The sequence below is a fragment of the Oncorhynchus mykiss genome, chromosome 16, assembly GCF_013265735.2.
Source record: "Oncorhynchus mykiss isolate Arlee chromosome 16, USDA_OmykA_1.1, whole genome shotgun sequence".
NCBI lineage: Eukaryota > Metazoa > Chordata > Actinopteri > Salmoniformes > Salmonidae > Oncorhynchus > Oncorhynchus mykiss.
In genome coordinates, this window is record NC_048580.1 from 28,578,141 (window position 1) to 28,598,311 (window position 20,171).

At 46.0% G+C, this 20,171-nt stretch overlaps 1 protein-coding gene across 1 annotated transcript in view; it reads left to right on the forward strand.

The window, feature by feature from the left end:
- The first annotated feature begins 1,228 nt into the window (after positions 1-1,228).
- LOC110492866 (paired box protein Pax-6-like) overlaps positions 1,229-20,171 on the forward strand; it is a 28,533-nt gene continuing 9,590 nt past the window's right edge. Inside the window, exons 1-5 of the mRNA XM_021567340.2 lie at positions 1,229-1,334; positions 1,767-1,901; positions 8,905-8,987; positions 14,663-14,819; positions 15,520-15,593. Coding sequence (XP_021423015.2) covers positions 1,229-1,334; positions 1,767-1,901; positions 8,905-8,987; positions 14,663-14,819; positions 15,520-15,593 — 555 coding nt within the window. The remainder of the gene's footprint in view (positions 1,335-1,766; positions 1,902-8,904; positions 8,988-14,662; positions 14,820-15,519; positions 15,594-20,171) is intronic.

Below are 20,171 nucleotides of genomic sequence, written 5' to 3' on the forward strand. Positions count from 1 at the left end.
TCTCTCTCTCCCACTCTCTCTTTCTCTCTCTCTCTCCCCCACTCTCTCTTTCTCTCTCTCGCTCTCTCACACTTTCTCTTTCTCACTCTTTAATCCCCTCTCTCTATCCATCTTTTCGAGGACAAGAGTCCCTGCAGAAGTGTCTCTCTTCAGCCCCCCCCCCCTCTCTCGCTCTCTCTCTTAACCTGTCTAACTCTCCATCTCCCTCTATTTTACTCTCTCCTTTGCACACATAGTATTGTCAACAAAGCCAGAGAACAAGGGAGAGGGGTGAACGAGGGAATAAAATAGTGCAAAGAGGAGTAATTCATGTTTTTTTCCGTCTCAGAAGTACACATCTTTCACCACATCCTTTGGTGAGTTTACATCTTTGAATCATTTTGTGCCATGAACAACCAAAGATTTAAGGGAAGGGTTGAGGACAGAAACAACTTAGTGACACATCAGATGAACAGACATTGAAAGTAAAAAATAAAGAATAATACAGCGACAGAGGGTAGAGTTAATGAGTTTTGGTTGAAGCACTTTCGGGAATCTTTTGGCAACCATAGCAGTGCGTGACCTCCGACTTTGGGTTGTCAGAGTTGGAGAAAACAGTCTCTTATTGTTCCCTGCATACTGTACCTTTGCACCTGTCTCTTACATGAATTGATGCAGTGTTAGGATTTACAGAAGAGGGCACAAGAATAGTTATACTATATGCATATAAAATGGAAATGTTTGTGTACAGATAAAGATATATGCCAGTGTGTTTGCATTAATTATTTTCACCACTGATATGAGTGAGTTTAGAAGTGGGTTTAGTGGTGACTTCTCAAGAGAAGACACTAAGTGTGTGTGCACTTAGAAGTTATTAAGATAGCTAAAAGCAAGAAGCATAATACATGTAATTCCTCTCAGAGTGTGTTCTAATGTACCGTGTGGTTCCCTTTGGTATACTAGCATATGAATGTACAACACACGTGTTATGACAGTGTGCCTATAACTAACTCCATTTCTGCCTGTCATCATGAGGCTAATTCGCCACAATGCTGGCCATGTCTGAACTCATGTGATATCAAACCCCTTCGTTCTCTTCTTTTCCCACCCCAGCTTTTCCAGTCTCTAAGGGAAGGAGAGAGAGGTGAGGGTCAAGGGTGAGGCGAGAAGCGAGAGAGGGCTGGAAGAGGGAAGAGCTCGGGTTAAGATGTTTGGTGTTCCTATTTCTGGCAGAGGGGGAGAACGTATCATGTATGAGAAGTTAACCATAATGAACCTGCAAAGTGGCTTGAACTGGACTGAGCCTAACAACTGGTACCATGACCTGTCCACAGTACAAACACACCACAGCACAGGTGAGTTGAAATTCAACGCATTCATCTAAGGAATGATTCACAGGACAATGTACCAATTAACATATCAACCTATTGCACAACCCTATGAAATGCTGTCTCATTTTCATGGTCATTGCCTTAGAATTCTTAACCGACTCTCTCTCACAGTCTGAAAACTGTCTGTTTATTGTTTGTAAATATTAGGAAGTAGGAAGAAAACTGAATTACAAAATTCTTCGTTTTAAAGTAATGAGAAAAATTGGAATTTCAGTTCACTTCCTGTATTGACTGAAATTAATTTGAATTGACCCCGACCCAGAATAACAATGTGTCAATGTAATTCGTCTGACATTTTAATGTTTGTCCATCGCGTCTCTCCGTCAGTGCCCGAGGGCTCCCTATCGGACACAGACGGAGTCCTGGGGGACGAAGGTGGTGGTGGTGGAGGAGGAGGAAGAGGAGGAGTAGGAGGAGGGCCGGTCGAGAGGGACGAGGGCGAGGAGTCACAGCTGAGGCTGCAGCTGAAGAGGAAGCTACAGAGGAACAGGACCAGCTTCACTCAAGAGCAGATTGAGGCACTGGAGAAAGGTCAGACAGGTTTCAGCCAATCACAATTCACCATGTTTGAGCTTCAGCCAATCAGTTTCTTGATTGAGCTTCGGCCAATCACAGAGTGCCTTGCTGGAGACAGAGTGTCAGAGAGTCAGTCACTGTGGTGGCAGTCCTTTTCCTGCCTCGGTCAGAGGCCTCAGTTCATGGATTTGGTACAGTGCCTTGCGAAAGTATTCGGTCCCCTTGAACTTTGCGACCTTTTGCCACATTTCAGGCTTCAAACATAAAGATATAAAACTGTATTTTTTTGTGAAGAATCAACAACAAGTGGGACACAATCATGAAGTGGAACGACATTTATTGGATATTTCAAACTTTTTTAACAAATCAAAACCTGAAAAATTGGGCGTAAAAAATTATTCAGCCCCCTTAAGTTAATACTTTGTAGCGCCACTTTTTGCTGCGATTACAGCTGTAAGTCGCTTGGGGTATGTCTCTATCAGTTTTGCACATCGAGAGACTGAATTTTTTTCCCATTCCTCCTTGCAAAACAGCTCAAGCTCAGTGAGGTTGGATGGAGAGCATTTGTGAACAGCATTTTTCAGTTCTTTCCACAGATTCTCGATTGGATTCAGGTCTGGACTTTGACTTGGCCATTCTAACACCTGGATATGTTTCTTTTTGAACCATTCCATTGTAGATTTTGCTTTATGTTTTGGATCATTGTCTTGTTGGAAGACAAATCTCCGTCCCAGTCTCAGGTCTTTTGCAGACTCCATCAGGTTTTCTTCCAGAATGGTCCTGTATTTGGCTCCATCCATCTTCCCATCAATTTTAACCATCTTCCCTGTCCCTGCTGAAGAAAAGCAGGCCCAAACCATGATGCTGCCACCACCATGTTTGACAGTGGGGATGGTGTGTTCAGCTGTGTTGCTTTTACGCCAAACATAACGTTTTGCATTGTTGCCAAAAAGTTCAATTTTGGTTTCATCTGACCAGAGCACCTTCTTCCACCTGTTTGGTGTGTCTCCCAGGTGGCTTGTGGCAAACTTTAAACGACACTTTTTATGGATATCTTTAAGAAATGGCTTTCTTCTTGCCACTCTTCCATAAAGGCCAGATTTGTGCAATATACGACTGACCCACCTCAGCTGTAAATCTCTGCAGTTCATCCAGAGTGATCATGGGCCTCTTGGCTGCATCTCTGATCAGTCTTCTCCTTGTATGAGCTGAAAGTTTAGAGGGACGGCCAGGTCTTGGTAGATTTGCAGTGGTCTGATACTCCTTCCATTTCAATATTATCGCTTGCACAGTGCTCCTTGGGATGTTTAAAGCTTGGGAAATCTTTTTGTATCCAAATCCGGCTTTAAACTTCTTCACAACAGTATCTCGGACCTGCCTGGTGTGTTCCTTGTTCTTCATGATGCTCTCTGCGCTTTTAACGGACCTCTGAGACTATCACAGTGCAGGTGCATTTATACGGAGACTTGATTACACACAGGTGGATTGTATTTATCATCATTAGTCATTTAGGTCAACATTGGATCATTCAGAGATCCTCACTGAACTTCTGGAGAGAGTTTGCTGCACTGAATGTAAAGGGGCTGAATAATTTTGCACGCCCAATTTTTCAGTTTTTGATTTGTTAAAAAAGTTATTCATTCAAAAGTTATTCAAGAGCGGTCATCCCTCTCTTCTAGACCCAAACTGTTATAGACCTATATCCATCCTGCCCTGCCTTTCTAAAATCTTAGAAATCCAAGTTAAGAAACAGATAACCGACCATTTCGAATCCCACCTTACCTTTTCCGCTATGCAATTTGGTTTCCGAGCTGGTCATGGGTGCACCTCAGCCACGCTCAAGGTCCTAAATGATATCATAACCGCCATCGATAAAAGACAGTACTGTGCAGCCGTATTCATCGACCTGGCCAAGGCCTTTGACTCTGCCAATCACAGCATTCTTATCGGCAGACTCAATAGCCTTTCTCAAATGACTGCCTTGCCTGGTTCACCAACCAGGCAAAATCTCAGATAGAGTTCAGTGTGTCAAATCAGAGGGCTTGTTGTCCGGACCTCTGGCTGTCTCTATTGGGGTGCCACAGGGTTCAATTTTCGTGCCGACTCTTCTCTGTATATATGAATGATGTCGCTCTTCCTGCTGCTGATTCTCTGATCCACCCCTACGCAGACGACACCCTTCTATATAAATCTGGCCCTTCTTTGGACACTATGTTAACTAACCTCCAAAAAAGCTTCAATGCCATACAACACTCCTTCCATGGTCTCCAACTGCTCTTAAATGCTAGTAAAACTAAATGCATGCTCTTCAACCGATTGCTACCTGCTCGCCCGACTAGCATCTATACTCTGGACGGTTCTGACTTAGAATATGTGGACAACTACAAATACCTAGGTGTGTGGTTAGACAGTAAACTCTCCTTCCAGACTCACATTAAGCATCTCCAATCCAAAATTACATCAAGAATCAGCTTCCTATTTCACAACAAAGCCTCCTTCACTCATGCTGCCAAACATACCCTCGTAAAACTGACCATCCTACCGATCCTCCACTTCGGCGATGTCATTTACAAAATAGCCTCCAACACTCTGCTCAGCAAATTGGATGCAGTCCATCACAGTGCCATCCGTTTTGTCACCAAAGCCCCACATACTACCCACCACTGTGACCTGTATGCTCTCGTTGGCTGGCCCTCGCTACCTATTCGTCGCCAAACCCACTGGCTCCAGGTCATCTATAAGTCTTTGCTAGGTAAAGCCCCGCCTTATCTCAGCTCACTGGTCACCATAGCAACAGCCAACTGTAGCACGCGCTCCAGCAGCTATATTTCACTGGTCATCCCCAAAGCCAACACCTCTTTTGGCCGCCTTTCCTTCCAATTCTCTGTTGCCAATGACTGGAAAGAATTGCAAAAATCACTGAAGCTGGAGACTTATATCTCCCTCACTAACTTAAAGCATCAGCTGTCAGAGCAGTTTACTGTACCTGTACACACCCCATCTGTAAATAGCACGCTCAATCACCTCATCCCCATACTGTTATGGGGATGATGTAATTATCTCTACTTGCACACCATCATCTGCACATCTATCACTCCAGTGTTAATGCTAAATTCTAATTATTTCGACTCTGTCCTATTTATTGCCTTACCTCCCTAATCTTACTACATTTGCACACACTGTACATAGACCTTTTCTATTGTGTTATTGACTGTACGTTTGTTTATCCCATGTGTAACTCTGTGTTGTTTTTAATCACACTGCTTTGCTTTATCTTGGCCAGGTCACACTTGTAAATGAGAACTTGTTCTCAACGGGCCTACCTGATTAAATAAAGGTGAAATAAATTTTAAAAACCATCCCATCTGGTTTGCAATAAGTGGAACTATCATTTGTTTTATCATTTGTTTGCTGGAGTGCTGCATCAGATGACCTAGCCTCCACAATCACTTGCCCTCAACCCAATTGAGATGGTTTGGGGTGAGTTGGACTGCAGAGTGAAGGAAAAGCAGCCAACAAGTGCTCAGCATATGTGGGAAATCCTTCAAGACTGTTGGAAAAACATTCCAGGTGAAGCTGGTTGAGAGAATGCCAAGAGTGTGCAAAGCTGTTAAGGCAAAGGGTGGCTACTTTGAAGAATCTAACATATATTTGGATTTGTTTAACACTTTTTTTGGTTACTACATGATTCCATATGTGTTATTTCATAGGTTTTATGTCTTCACTATTACTCTACCATGTAGAAAATAGTCAACATAAATAAAATAAAAACTTGAATGAATAGGTGTGTCCAAACTTGACTGATACTGTATAGTGTAGCACATCCTAGGGAAATTGTAACGGTTTTCTTTACTTGAAGGAGAGGCGGACCAAAACGCAGCGTGGTTTCTATTCATGGTACTTTAATAAAGCAACTACACATGAACAAACTAACAAAACAAGAAACGTGAAAACCTAAACAGCCCTATCTGGTGCAAACAGAGACAGGAACAATCACCCACAAAATCCAACACTAAACAGGCTACCTAAATATGGTTCCCAATCAGAGACAATGACTAACACCTGCCTCTGATTGAGAACCATATCAGGCCAAACATAGAAATAGACAAACTAGACATGTAACATAGAATGCCCACTCAGATCACACCCTGACCAAACAAAACATAGAAACATACAAAGCAAACTATGGTCAGGGTGTGTGACAGTAGTACCCACCCCCCCCCCCCACCCCACCCCCCCAAGGTGCGGACTCCGGCCGCAAAACCTGAACCTATTGGGGAGGGTCTGGGTCGGCATCTGTCCGCGGTGGCGGCTCTGGTGCTGGACGTGGCCCCCACTTCACCATAGTTTTAGTCCACCACCTTGTCTGCTTCCGTGGCCTCCTAACCACGGCGACCCTACTAAATGACCCCACTGGACTGAGGGGCAGCTCGGGACAGAGGGGCGGCAGCTCGGGACAGAGGGGCGGCAGCTCGGGACAGAGGGGCGGCAGCTCGGGACAGAGGGGCGGCAGCTCGGGACAGAGGGGCGGCAGCTCGGGACAGAGGGGCGGCAGCTCGGGACAGAGGGGCGGCAGCTCGGGACAGAGGGGCGGCAGCCCGGGACAGAGGGGCGGCAGCTCTGGACAGAGGGGCGGAAGCTCTGGACAGAGGGGCGGAAGCTCTGGACAGAGGGGCGGAAGCTCTGGACAGAGGGGCGGAAGCTCTGGACAGAGGGGCGGAAGCTCTGGAACTGGGCTGAGGGGCTCTGGCGCCTCTGGGCTGAGGGGCTCTGGCGCCTCTGGGCTGAGGGGCTCTGGCGCCTCTGGGCTGAGGGGCTCTGGCGCCTCTGGGCTGAGGGGCTCTGGCGCCTCTGGGCTGAGGGGCTCTGGCGCCTCTGGGCTGAGGGGCTCTGGCGGCCCCTGGCTGACTGACGGCACTGGCGGCCCCTGGCTGACTGGCGGCACTGGCGGCCCCTGGCTGACTGGCGGCCCCTGGCTGACTGGTGGCACTGGCGGCCCCTGGCTGACTGGCGGCACCTGGCTGACTGGCGGCTCCTGGCAGACTGGCGCCTCCTTGCAGACTGGCGGCACTGGCGGCTCCTTGCAGACTGGCGGCTCCTTGCAGACTGGCGGCACTGGCGGCTCCTTGCAGACTGGCGGCACTGGCGGCTCCTTGCAGACTGGCGGCACTGGCGGCTCCTTGCAGACTGGCGGCACTGGCGGCTCCTTGCAGACTGGCGGCACTGGCGGCTCCTTGCAGCACTGGCGGCACTGGTGGCGCTGGGCAGACTGGCGGCACTGGTCGGCTGGCGGCACTGGCGGCGCTGGGCAGACGGGAAGCTCCGGCAACGCTGGAGAGGAAGGCTCTGGCAGCGCTGGACTGAGTAGCTCTGGCGCCTCTGGAATGAGGAGCTCTGGCGCCTCTGGAATGAGGAGCTCTGGCGCCTCTGGAATGAGGAGCTCTGGCGCCTCTGGACTGAGGTGCGGGAGCTCTGGCAGCGCCGAACAGGTGGGAGACTCCGGCAGCCCTGGAGAGGAGGAAGGCTCTAGCAGCGCTGGACAGGCGGGAGACTCCGGCAGCGCTGGAGAGGAGGAAGGCTTCGGCAGCACTGGACCAGCGGGAGCACCTGTAGGGATGAGACGGAGAGACAGCCTGGTGCGGGGGGCTGCCACCGGAGGGCTGGTGCGTGGAGGTGGTACCGGATAGACCGGACCGTGCAGGCGCACTGGAGCTCTTGAGCACCGAGCCTGCCCAACCTTACCCGGTTGAATGCTCCCGGTCGCCCTGCCAGTGCGGCGAGGTGGAATAGCCCGCACTGGGGCTATGCAGGCGAACCGGCAACACCGTGCGCAAGGCTGGTGCCCTGTAAGCCGGCCCAATGAGATGCACTGAAGACCAGATGCGTAGAGCCGGCTTCATGGCACTTGGCTCGATGCTCACTCTAGCCCGGCCGATACGCGGAGCTGGTATGTACCGCACCAGGCTATGCACCCGCACTGGGGACACCGTGCGCTCCACCGCATAACACGTTGCCTGCCCGGTCTCTCTCGCCCCCCGGTAAGCACAGGAAGTTGCCGCAGGTCTCCTACCTGGCTTCGCCACACTTCCTGTGTGCCCCCACCCAATACATTTTTGGGGCTGACTCTCGGGCTTCCATCAACACCGCCGTGCTGCATCCTCATACCAGCACCTCTCTGCCTTCGCCGCCTCCAGCTCTTCTTTGGGGCGGCGATATTCTCCAGGCTGTGCCCAGGGTCCTTTTCCGTCCAATTCGTCCTCCCATGTCCATTCCTCCTCGCGCTGCTCCTGCTGCCGCTTCTCCTGCTGTACCTTGGGGCGGTGACACTCCCCTGGTTTTGCCCAGGGTCCTCTCCCGTCAAGGATTTCTTCCCAAGTCTAGAAGTCTTTATTTCGCTGCTCCTGCTGCTGCCTGTTACCACGCCGCTTGGTCCTGTTGTGGTGGGTGATTCTGTAACGGTTTTCTTTACTTGAAGGAGAGGCGGACCAAAACGCAGCATGGTTTCTATTCATGGTACTTTAATAAAGCAACTACACATGGACAAACTAACAAAACAAGAAGCGTGAAAACCTAAACAGCCCTATCTAGTGCAAACACAGAGACAGGAACAATCACCCACAAAACCCAACACCAAACAGGCTACCTAAATATGGTTCCCAATCAGAGACAATGACTAACACCTGCCTCTGATTGAGAACCATATCAGGCCAAACATAGAAATAGACAAACTAGACATGTAACATAGAATGCCCACTCAGATCACACCCTGACCAAACAAAACATAGAAACATACAAAGCAAACTATGGTCAGAGTGTGACAGAAATGTTTCCAATTGTCCTAATGGCAGCAAAGTGGGCTCACAGCTTGAAGCCCGGCATTGTTTCTTGCAGCTTTAATTATTTTTATTATTATTATATGTCCTGTTTCCATGAACCAGTGCTGATGTTTCCACTGTTACAGTAAGTTGATCAGTGTTTTATGTGTTTGACTGACAGTTGTGGTTCATGCGTTCCTCAGAGTTCGAAAGAACACATTACCCAGACGTCTTCGCGCGAGAGCGATTAGCCAACCAGATTGACCTTCCAGAGGCGCGGATACAGGTATTTTTGTCCCTCTTACTGTCTACATTGTATTAACCCTTTACACTCGTGGGAATTGGCCTATATGGATAGGGCTAAATTGAAATGTTTCTTACAGAAGAAATATGGAATGCATATTCATAATTAAGGTTGCAATTAAGAGGGAACAGTTAGGAAATGATGGGAAAATTATTAGACTAAAGGTGAGGACACAGCAGTTTTTTTTTTAATTTTTTTATTTTACCTTTATTTAACCAGGTAGGCAAGTTGAGAACAAGTTCTCATTTACAATTGCGACCTGGCCAAGATAAAGCAAAGCAGTTTGACAGATACAACAACACAGAGTTACACATGGAGTAAAACAAACATACAGTCAATAATAAAGTATAAACAAGTCTATATACAATGTGAGCAAATGAGGTGAGAAGGGAGGTAAAGGCAAAAAAGGCCTTGGTGGCAAGGTAAATACAATATAGCAAGTAAAACACTGGAATGGTAGTTTTGCAATGGAAGAATGTGCAAAGTAGAAATAAAAATAATGGGGTGCAAAGGAGCAAAATAAATAAATAAATTAAATACAGTTGGGAAAGAGGTAGTTGATAGGGCTAAATTATAGGTGGGCTATGTACAGGTGCAGTAATCTGTGAGCTGCTCTGACAGTTGGTGCTTAAAGCTAGTGAGGGAGATAAGTGTTTCCAGTTTCAGAGATTTTTGTAGTTCGTTCCAGTCATTGGCAGCAGAGAACTGGAAAGAGAGGCGGCCAAAGAAAGAATTGGTTTTGGGGGTGACTAGAGAGATATACCTGCTGGAGCGTGTGCTACAGGTGGGAGATGCTATGGTGACCAGCGAGCTGAGATAAGGGGGGACTTTACCTAGCAGGGTCTTGTAGATGACATGGAGCCAGTGGGTTTGGCGACGAGTATGAAGCGAGGGCCAGCCAACGAGAGCGTACAGGTCGCAATGGTGGGTAGTATATGGGGCTTTGGTGACAAAACGGATTGCACTGTGATAGACTGCATCCAATTTGTTGAGTAGGGTATTGGAGGCTATTTTGTAAATTACATCGCCAAAGTCGAGGATTGGTAGGATGGTCAGTTTTACAAGGGTATGTTTGGCAGCATGAGTGAAGGATGCTTTGTTGCGAAATAGGAAGCCAATTCTAGATTTAACTTTGGATTGGAGATGTTTGATATGGGTCTGGAAGGAGCGTTTACAGTCTAACCAGACACCTAGGTATTTGTATTTGTCCACGTATTCTAAGTCAGAGCCGTCCAGAGTAGTGATGTTGGACAGGCGGGTAGGTGCAGGTAGCGATCGGTTGAAGAGCATGCATTTAGTTTTACTTGTATTTAAGAGCAATTGGAGGCCACGGAAGGAGAGTTGTATGGCATTGAAGCTTGCCTGGAGGGTTGTTAACACAGTGTCCAAAGAAGGGCCGGAAGTATACAGAATGGTGTCGTCTGCGTAGAGGTGGATCAGAGACTCACCAGCAGCAAGAGCGACCTCATTGATGTATACAGAGAAGAGAGTCGGTCCAAGAATTGAACCCTGTGGCACCCCCATAGAGACTGCCAGAGGTCCGGACAACAGACCCTCCGATTTGACACACTGAACTCTATCAGAGAAGTAGTTGGTGAACCAGGCGAGGCAATCATTTGAGAAACCAAGGCTGTTGAGTCTGCCGATGAGGATGTGGTGATTGACAGAGTCGAAAGCCTTGGCCAGATCAATGAATACGGCTGCACAGTAATGTTTCTTATCGATGGCGGTTAAGATATCGTTTAGGACCTTGAGCGTGGCTGAGGTGCACCCATGACCAGCTCTGAAACCAGATTGCATGGCAGAGAAGGTATGGTGAGATTCAAAATGGTCGGTAATCTGTTTGTTGACTTGGCTTTCGAAGACCTTAGAAAGGCATGGTAGAATAGATATAGGTCTGTAGCAGTTTGGGTCAAGAGTGTCCCCCCCTTTGAAGAGGGGGATGACCGCAGCTGCTTTCCAATCTTTGGGAATCTCAGACGACACGAAAGAGAGGTTGAACAGGCTAGTAATAGGGGTGGCAACAATTTCGGCAGATAATTTTAGAAAGAAAGGGTCCAGATTGTCTAGCCCGGCTGATTTGTAGGGGTCCAGATTTTGCAGCTCTTTCAGAACATCAGCTGAATGGATTTGGGAGAAGGAGAAATGGGGAAGGCTTGGGCGAGTTGCTGTTGGGGGTGCAGTGCTGTTGACAGGGGTAGGAGTAGCCAGGTGGAAAGCATGGCCAGCAGTAGAAAAATGCTTATTGAAATTTTCAATTATGGTGGATTTATCAGTGGTGACAGTGTTTCCTATCTTCAGTGCAGTGGGCAGCTGGGAGGAGGTGTTCTTATTCTCCATGGACTTTACAGTGTCCCATAACTTTTTTGAGTTAGTGTTGCAAGAAGCAAATTTCTGCTTGAAAAAGCTAGCCTTGGCTTTTCTAACTGCCTGTGTATAATGGTTTCTAGCTTCCCTGAACAGCTGCATATCACGGGGGCTGTTCGATGCTAATGCAGAACGCCATAGGATGTTTTTGTGTTGGTTAAGGGCAGTCAGGTCTGGGGAGAACCAAGGGCTATATCTGTTCCTGGTTCTACATTTCTTGAATGGGGCATGTTTATTTAAGATGGTTAGGAAGGCATTTTTTAAAAATATCCAGGCATCCTCTACTGACGGGATGAGGTCAATATCCTTCCAGGATACCCCGGCCAGGTCGATTAGAAAGGCCTGCGCGCTGAAGTGTTTCAGGGAGCGTTTTACAGTGATGAGAGGAGGTCGTTTGACCGCTGACCCATTACGGATGCAGGCAATGAGGCAGTGATCGCTGAGATCTTGGTTGAAGACAGCAGAGGTGTATTTAGAGGGGAAGTTGGTTAGGATGATATCTATGAGGGTGCCCATGTTTAAGGCTTTGGGGAGGTACCTGGTAGGTTCATTGATCATTTGTGTGAGATTGAGGGCATCAAGTTTAGATTGTAGGATGGCTGGGGTGTTAAGCATGTTCCAGTTTAGGTCGCCTAGCAGCACGAGCTCTGAAGATAGATGGGGGGCAATCAGTTCACATATGGTGTCCAGAGCACAGCTGGGGGCAGAGGGTGGTCTATAGCAGGCGGCAACGGTGAGAGACTTGTTTTTAGAGAGGTGGATTTTTAAAAGTAGAAGTTCAAATTGTTTTGGTACAGACCTGGATAGTAGGACAGAACTCTGCAGGCTATCTTTGCAGTAGATTGCAACACCGCCCCCTTTGGCAGTTCTATCTTGTCTGAAAATGTTGTAGTTTGGAATTAAAATGTCTGAATTTTTGGTGGTCTTCCTAAGCCAGGATTCAGACACAGCTAGAACATCCGGGTTGGCAGAGTGTGCTAAAGCAGTGAATAGAACAAACTTAGGGAGGAGGCTTCTAATGTTAACATGCATGAAACCAAGGCTATTACAGTTACAGAAGTTGTCAAAAGAGAGCGCCTGGGGAATAGGAGTGGAGCTAGTCACTGCAGGGCCTGGATTCACCTCTACATCGCCAGAGGAACATAGGAGGAGTAGAATAAGGGTGCGACTAAAAGCAATAAGAATTGGTCGTCTAGAACGTCTGGAACAGAGAGTAAAAGGAGGTTTCTGGGGGCGATAAAATAGCATCAAGGTGTAATGTACAGACAAAGGTAAGGTAGGATGTGAATACAGTGGAGGTAAACCTAGGTATTGAGTGATGAAGAGAGAGATATTGTCTCTAGAAACATAATTGAAACCAGGAGATGTCATTGCATGTGTGGGTGGTGGAACTAATAGGTTGGATAAGGTATAGTGAGCAGGACTAGAGGCTCTACAGTGAAATAAGCCAATAAACACTAACCAGAACAGCAATGGACAAGACATATTGACATTAAGGAGAGGCATGCTTAGTCGAGTGATCAAAAGGGTCCAGTGAGTGGAGAGGTTGGTTGAGGGTCACGGCGATTTAGACAGCTAGCCAAGCCAACCGGTAGCAAGCTAGCATAGGATGGAGTCTGTTGTTAGCCACCTCTTGCGTTCGGTCAGTAGATTAGTGGGGTTCCGTGAGGTAGAGGGGATTAATCCAAATCACACAACAACAACAAAAATAAGAACAATAGATATAGTTATAGAGGCCCGAGAAGAAAACATAATAATAATAAAAATAAATAAATTGTCCGATTGTCTATTCAGATAGCAGCCGGTAAGACAGCTAACGGTTAGCGGGCCGCAGATGGGCGTTCAGGTAACGTCGCGACAGAGGAGCCAGCCGGATCTCCTTCAGGTAGATAACGTCGGCAGTCCAGTTGTGAAGGCACGGTGGGGCTCCGCGTAGGCAGTGAAACGGGTCCGGATAGGTGACTGCAGCCCAGGAGTGAATGATGGAACTCAGGAGTGATTGACGGAGCTGGCTAGCACCGGAACAATCGATGTTTGCTCCGGAATCGACGAAAGCCGACTGTCACACGGATAGCAGCTAGCTAGCTGTGAGATCCGGGTATGAATGTCCAGAGAGCAGTTGAAATCCAGGGACATGGAGAGAAAAATTGGTCCGGTATGTTCCGTTCCGAGCCGCGCTGCGCCGTACAAAACTGGCGATAGATTTTCGAGCTAAAGGATAGCTGATGACCACAAACCGTGGTTAGCTGAATACTAACGATTTGCCAGTAAAGAAGCTAACTAGCTTCTGATTAGCTTCTGGATTAGCTTCTGGGCTAGCTCCTGGCTAGCTTCTGGCTAGTTTCTGGCTAGCTTCTTGGAGTTTCTGGCTAGCTTCTTGGAGGATTACAGATCTGAGGTAAATAATAATTTTTTATAAATATAAATTGGTGAGGCTTGTTGCAGGAGAGTGTTTAGAAGATGAGTTGATGGAAAATAAAAATAAAATGTATGTGAAAAAAGTTGTAAATATATATATATATACAGGACACGACAAGACGAGGACAAAAGACGTCTGAACTGCAATGCGATCTTGGAGGGAGTTCACCTGACACAAGACTGAATCCAAACTTTACACTTTTTTATTTTATGAGCATTTTACATTTACTGTTCTTTTCGCCACATTTGTTGATAACAACATCTTAAAATACTCTGGCATCATTCAGAAACATGATAACAATATTCTTGGAAAATGTGGGTCAGGTGCAACATAAAACAAAAATCTACAACGGTGGTTTGTTTGAGTGAGAGGTCTGACTGGTGTCTGCAAGTGGTCACACACCTCTCCATAGTGTGGACTGTTCCTAAGTAATTTCAATGCACTTTTATGACTCAAAGAAGAGTCTTCAACTATAAGGTGCTTTTTTTGAGCTCACCTAGCTGTGCTGTTGAGGAATTAGAGCCAGTACACTTGTACATCTTTTGTTTTGGAACAAAGCCCTGCATTTTCCCCACTCTGCTGACAATAATTTTTCTCCACTCCTTTAACACAGGAGTAATAAAGGCCTGGTGCAATATTTTTTAATATTTTTTATTATTTATCTTTTAATTGTGATTCATCAGGGGGTGGTGCAACAGCCTCTGCACCCCTACTTCCCACGGCTATACTACCTGGAACCAATTCTACATTTTGGGTTCCAAAAGTGTTCTTTGGCTGTCCCCATAGCAGAACACTTCTGCTATGGGGACACTTGGCATCACTGAGATCAGCAACATGACAGCGTTCATTGACACATCTGTATGATTGACAGGTGTGGTTTTCCAACCGAAGAGCCAAGTCGAGGAGAGAGGAAAAGCTTCGCAACCAGAGGAGGTCATGGGGTGGGACGTCCTGTTCCCAGTCTCACGCCCCCCTAAGCACTTCCTTCAACACCTCTGTCTATCACCATCAACATGGCAGCAGTTCAGGTTTGTGATGACTTCATGTGTGTGATATCGTTGACAGTGTCTCTATGTTAATTTATCCAATTATACTTAAAGTCAAAGTCAGAAGACAAAGGGGACAGTGGTACTTACTAACTACATTCTTGTCTTCTACTTTGCAGCAATTGTCCAGGTGAATTCTTTCTAAACCAATATGTCAAGTAATTTTTATCAAGCACTGTCAACAGACTTTTTTGTGTGCCGGTTTCCCCAACAGAGATTAAGTCCTGCAATCGCCAATGAAAGTGCTTTTTCGTCCAATACTAGGCTGGGGCACCCCCTAGTGGGACTAAACTAGTGGACTTGGGAGACTTGACTCTGTCTGGGAAACCAGCCCTTAGTGAATAAGTCCTGGACCAAAATATGCATCATGAATTATAATTAGTGGTAGTCAAAATAATAAAATCCCACAGAACTCACCTTTTCAGTATGATGTACTAGATTACTAAATAGGGGGCAATAGCTCTGTCTATATCATTACCCCTATCACATTCACCTAATATAATTGTATGTGCTGATTAGCAGATACCAAAGCAACTTGCAGTAAAGTGAGTTCAAACATTTTTGTATGTGTATCATGGTCCCTGTAGGAAATGAACCCACAACCGGGAAGTCGCTATGTTCTTACCAACTGTGACAATCAGGACTGTGTACTTAATGTGTTTGGGTATGTCTGTCTCATTAGGGTCTATGCTGATTCAGAGGGTGTCTACCCTGCCCAGCTACAGCTATCTGTCTGTCCTCTCCACTGGAGTCCAGGTTGGCCATTCATCATTCACATAATTAGAACCTATTGACTAACCTGGGAGGAGTTTGTTTCCTCAAAAGCTTAATTTGTAGCTAGTGTGGCATTGTATTTGTCTCAACAACCCAGCAGAGATGCATCATTGAACATGCTTCTTAGGGAATAGCTAAGAATAGTGGCAGATCTTACTTCATATATTTAACAACGCCCTAAATTCAGGACTAGGATTAACCTCTGTCTGGCCCATGAAGTTCTGGGTTTTTACAGAAAAAGGGAAAGGGGGAGGGATGTTAAACTGACAGCCTGAGAATTGTATGGGTCCCAGGAGGAAGATGCCAAAGGAATTGGTGTTTTTGGATGATTTACATTCAAGGTATCAATGTTGGATGACTGGTTTCATAAAGGTGTTATAAATACCCCTTTCAAGTAAGATGTTACTGATCAAACAATATAGGCCTACAGTGCCATCATTATTGGCCACCATCAATGAAGGGCCAGCATACAACTGCTCTACTGTCTTTAGTCCTTGGGCCAGCGGAACAATTTGTCCACTTTGGGGTGGCAAAGGTTTGATGGCATTAAATTGTTTTCCACAAACACCTGATCAAATGTACACTACTTGACCAAAAGTACGTGGATACCTGCTCGTTGAACATCTCATTTCAAAATCATGGGCATTAATAACTTCTTTGAGATAGGGGGCAGCATTTTCACTTTTGGATGAATAGCGCGCCCAGACTAAACTGCCTCCTACTCAGTCCCAGATGCAACTTCCGGCGCCGACAGAGATGGCCGCCTCGCTTCGCGTTCCTAGGAAACTATGCAGTTTTTTGTTTTTTTACGTGTTATTTCTTACATTAGTACCCCAGGTCACCTTAGGTTTCATTACACACAGTCGAGAAGAACTACTGAATATAAGATCAGCGTCAACTCACCATCAGTACGACCAAGAATATGTTTTTCGCGACGCGGATCCTGTGTTCTGCCTTACAAACAGGACAACGGAGTGGATTCCATGCAGCGACCCAAAAAAACGACTCCGAAAAAGAGGGAAACGAGGCGGTCTTCTGGTCAGACTCCGGAGACGGGCACACCGTGCACCACTCCCTAGCATTCTTCTTGCCAATGTCCAGTCTCTTGACAACAAGGTTGATGAAATTTGAGCAAGGGTAGCATTCCAGAGGGACATCAGAGACTGTAACGTTCTTTGCTTCACGGAAACGTGGCTCACTGGAGAGACGCTATCCGAGGCGGTGCAGCCAACGGGTTTCTCCACGCATCGCGCAGACACAAAAAAACATATTTCTGGTAAGAAGAGGGGCGGGGGCGTATGCCTTATGGCTAACGTGACATGGTGTGATGAAAGAAACATACAGGAACTCAAATCCTTCTGTTCACCTGATTTAGAATTCCTCACAATCAAATGTAGACCGCATTATCTACCAAGAGAATTCTCTTCGATTATAATCACAGCCGTATATATCCCCCCCCAAGCAGACACATCGATGTATTTATCATCATTAGTCATTTAGGTCAACATTGGATCATTCAGAGATCCTCACTGAACTTCTGGAGAGAGTTTGCTGCACTGAAAGTAAAGGTGCTGAATAATTTTGCACGCCCAATTTTTCAGTTTTTGATTTGTTAAAAAAGTTTGAAATATCCAATAAATGTCTTTCCACTTCATGATTGTGTCCCACTTGTTGTTGATTCTTCACAAAAAAATACAGTTTTATATCTTTATGTTTGAAGCCTGAAATGTGGCAAAAGGTCGCAAAGTTCAAGGGGGCCGAATACTTTCGCAAGGCACTGTATGTGAGAATGCTGTTCATTGACTACAGCTCGGCATTCAACACCATAGTACCCTCCAAGCTCGTCATCAAGCTCGAGACCCTGGGTCTCGACCCCGCCCTGTACAACTGGGTACTGGACTTCCTGACGGGCCGCCCCCAGGTGGTGAGGGTAGGCAACAACATCTCCTCCCCGCTGATCCTCAACACTGGGGCCCCACAAGGGTGCGTTCTGAGCCCTCTCCTGTACTCCCTGTTCACCCACGACTGCGTGGCCATGCACGCCTCCAACTCAATCATCAAGTTTGCGGACGACACAACAGTGGTAGGCTTGATTACCAACAACGACGAGACGGCCTACAGGGAGCAGGTGAGGGCCCTCGGAGTGTGGTGTCAGGAAAATAACCTCACACTCAACGTCAACAAAACTAAGGAGATGATTGTGGACTTCAAGAAACAGCAGAGGGAACACCCCCCTATCCACATCGATGGAACAGTAGTGGAGAGGGTAGCAAGTTTTAAGTTCCTCGGCATACACATCACAGACAAACTGAATTGGTCCACTCACACAGACAGCATTGTGAAGAAGGCACAGCAGCGCCTCTTCAACCTCAGGAGGCTGAAGAAATTCGGCTTGTCACCAAAAGCACTCACAAACTTCTACAGATGCACAATCGAGAGCATCCTGGCGGGCTGTATCACCGCCTGGTACGGCAACTGCTCCGCCCTCAACCGTAAGGCTCTCCAGAGGGTAGTGAGGTCTGCACAACGCATCACCGGGGGCAAACTACCTGCCCTCCAGGACACCTACACCACCCGATGTCACAGGAAGGCCATAAAGATCATCAAGGACATCAACCACCCGAGCCACTGCCTGTTCACCCCGCTATCATCCAGAAGGCGAGGTCAGTACAGGTGCATCAAAGCTGGGACCGAGAGACTGAAAAACAGCTTCTATCTCAAGGCCATCAGACTGTTAAACAGCCACCACTAACATTGAGTGGCTGCTGCCAACACACTGACTCAACTCCAGCCACTTTAATAATGGGAACTGATGGGAAATGATGTAAATATATCACTAGCCACTTTAAACAATGCTACCTTATATAATGTTACTTACCCTACATTATTCATCTCATATGCGGTGATCGATTGATGATTGTATATACTGTACTCTATATCATCGACTGTATCCTTATGTAATACATGTATCACTAGCCACGAACTATGCCACTTTGTTTACATACTCATCTCATATGTATATACTGTACTTGATACCATCTACTGTATCTTGCCTATGCTTCCCTGTACCATCACTCATTCATATATCCTTATGTACATATTCTTTATCCCCTTACACTGTGTACAAGACAGTAGTTTTGGAATTGTTAGTTAGATTACTTGTTGGTTACTACTGCATTGTCAGAACTTGAAGCACAAGCATTTCGCTACACTCGCATTAACATCTGCTAACCATGTGTATGTGACAAATAAAATGTGATTTGATTTGATTTTAATATATGCATATTATTAGTAGTATTGGATAGACAACACTCTGACGTTTCTAAAACTGTTTGAATGATGTCTGTGAGTATAATGGCAGGCAAAAACCTGAGAAAAAATCCAAACAGGAAGTGGGAAATCTGAGGTTTGTAGTTTTTGAACTCAGCCCCTATCGAATACATAGTGGGATATGGGTCATCTTGCACTTCCTAAGGCTTCCAATAGATGTCAACAGTCTTTAGAACATTGTTTCAGGCTTCTACTGTGAAGGGGGGCCGGATGAGAGGGGATTGAGTCAGAGGTCTGGCAGCAGCCTCGATCTCAGTCATACGCGATCAGATGAGAGGTATTCATTTGCTTTTTTAATTCTCCGGTTGGAACATTATTGAAAATGTATGGTAAAAACATCCCAAATATTGATTCTAAACTTAGTTTGACAAGTTTCTACGACCTGCAATATCACATTTAGAATTTTTCGTCCGACGTTCGGCTGGACCTGAACGTGCGTTTGGATTTGTTTACCAAACGCCCTAACAAAATAAGCTATTTGGACATAAATGATGGACATTACCGAACAAATCAAACATTTATTGTGGAACTGGGATTCCTGGGAGTGCATTGTGATGAAGATCATCAAAGGTAAGTTAATATTTAGAATGCTATTTCTGACTAATGTTGACTGCGCAACATGGCGGATATTTATTTTGGCTGGTTTGGGCTCTGAGTACCGTACTCAGATGATGCTTTTTACGTTTTTTTTTTCAATCTGACACAGCGGTTGCATTAAGGAGAAGTGTATCTAAAGTTCCATGCATAACACTTGAATCAACATTTATAAAGAGTATTTCTGTGAATAGATGTGGCTCTCTGCAAAATCGCAGCATGTTTTTCAACTACTGAATATAACTCACCAATGTAAAATGAGATTTCTGGATATAAATATGCACTTTATCGAACAAAACATACATGTATTGTGTAACATGAAGTCCTATGAGTGTCATCTGATGAAGATCATCAAAGGTTAGTGATTAATTTATCTCTATTTGTCCTTTTTGTGACTCCTCTCTTTGGCTGGAGAAAATGTCTGGGTTTTTCTGTGACTTGGTGGTGACCTAACATAATCCTTTGTGGAGCATTCGCTGTAAAGCATTTTTTAAATCAGACAGTGTGGCTGGATTAACGAGAATTATATATTTAAAATGCTGCATAATACTTGTATGTTTCAGAAATTTGATTTATGAGATTTCTGTTGATTTGTATTTAGTGCCCTGCAATTTCATTGGCTGTTGGCGAGGGGTT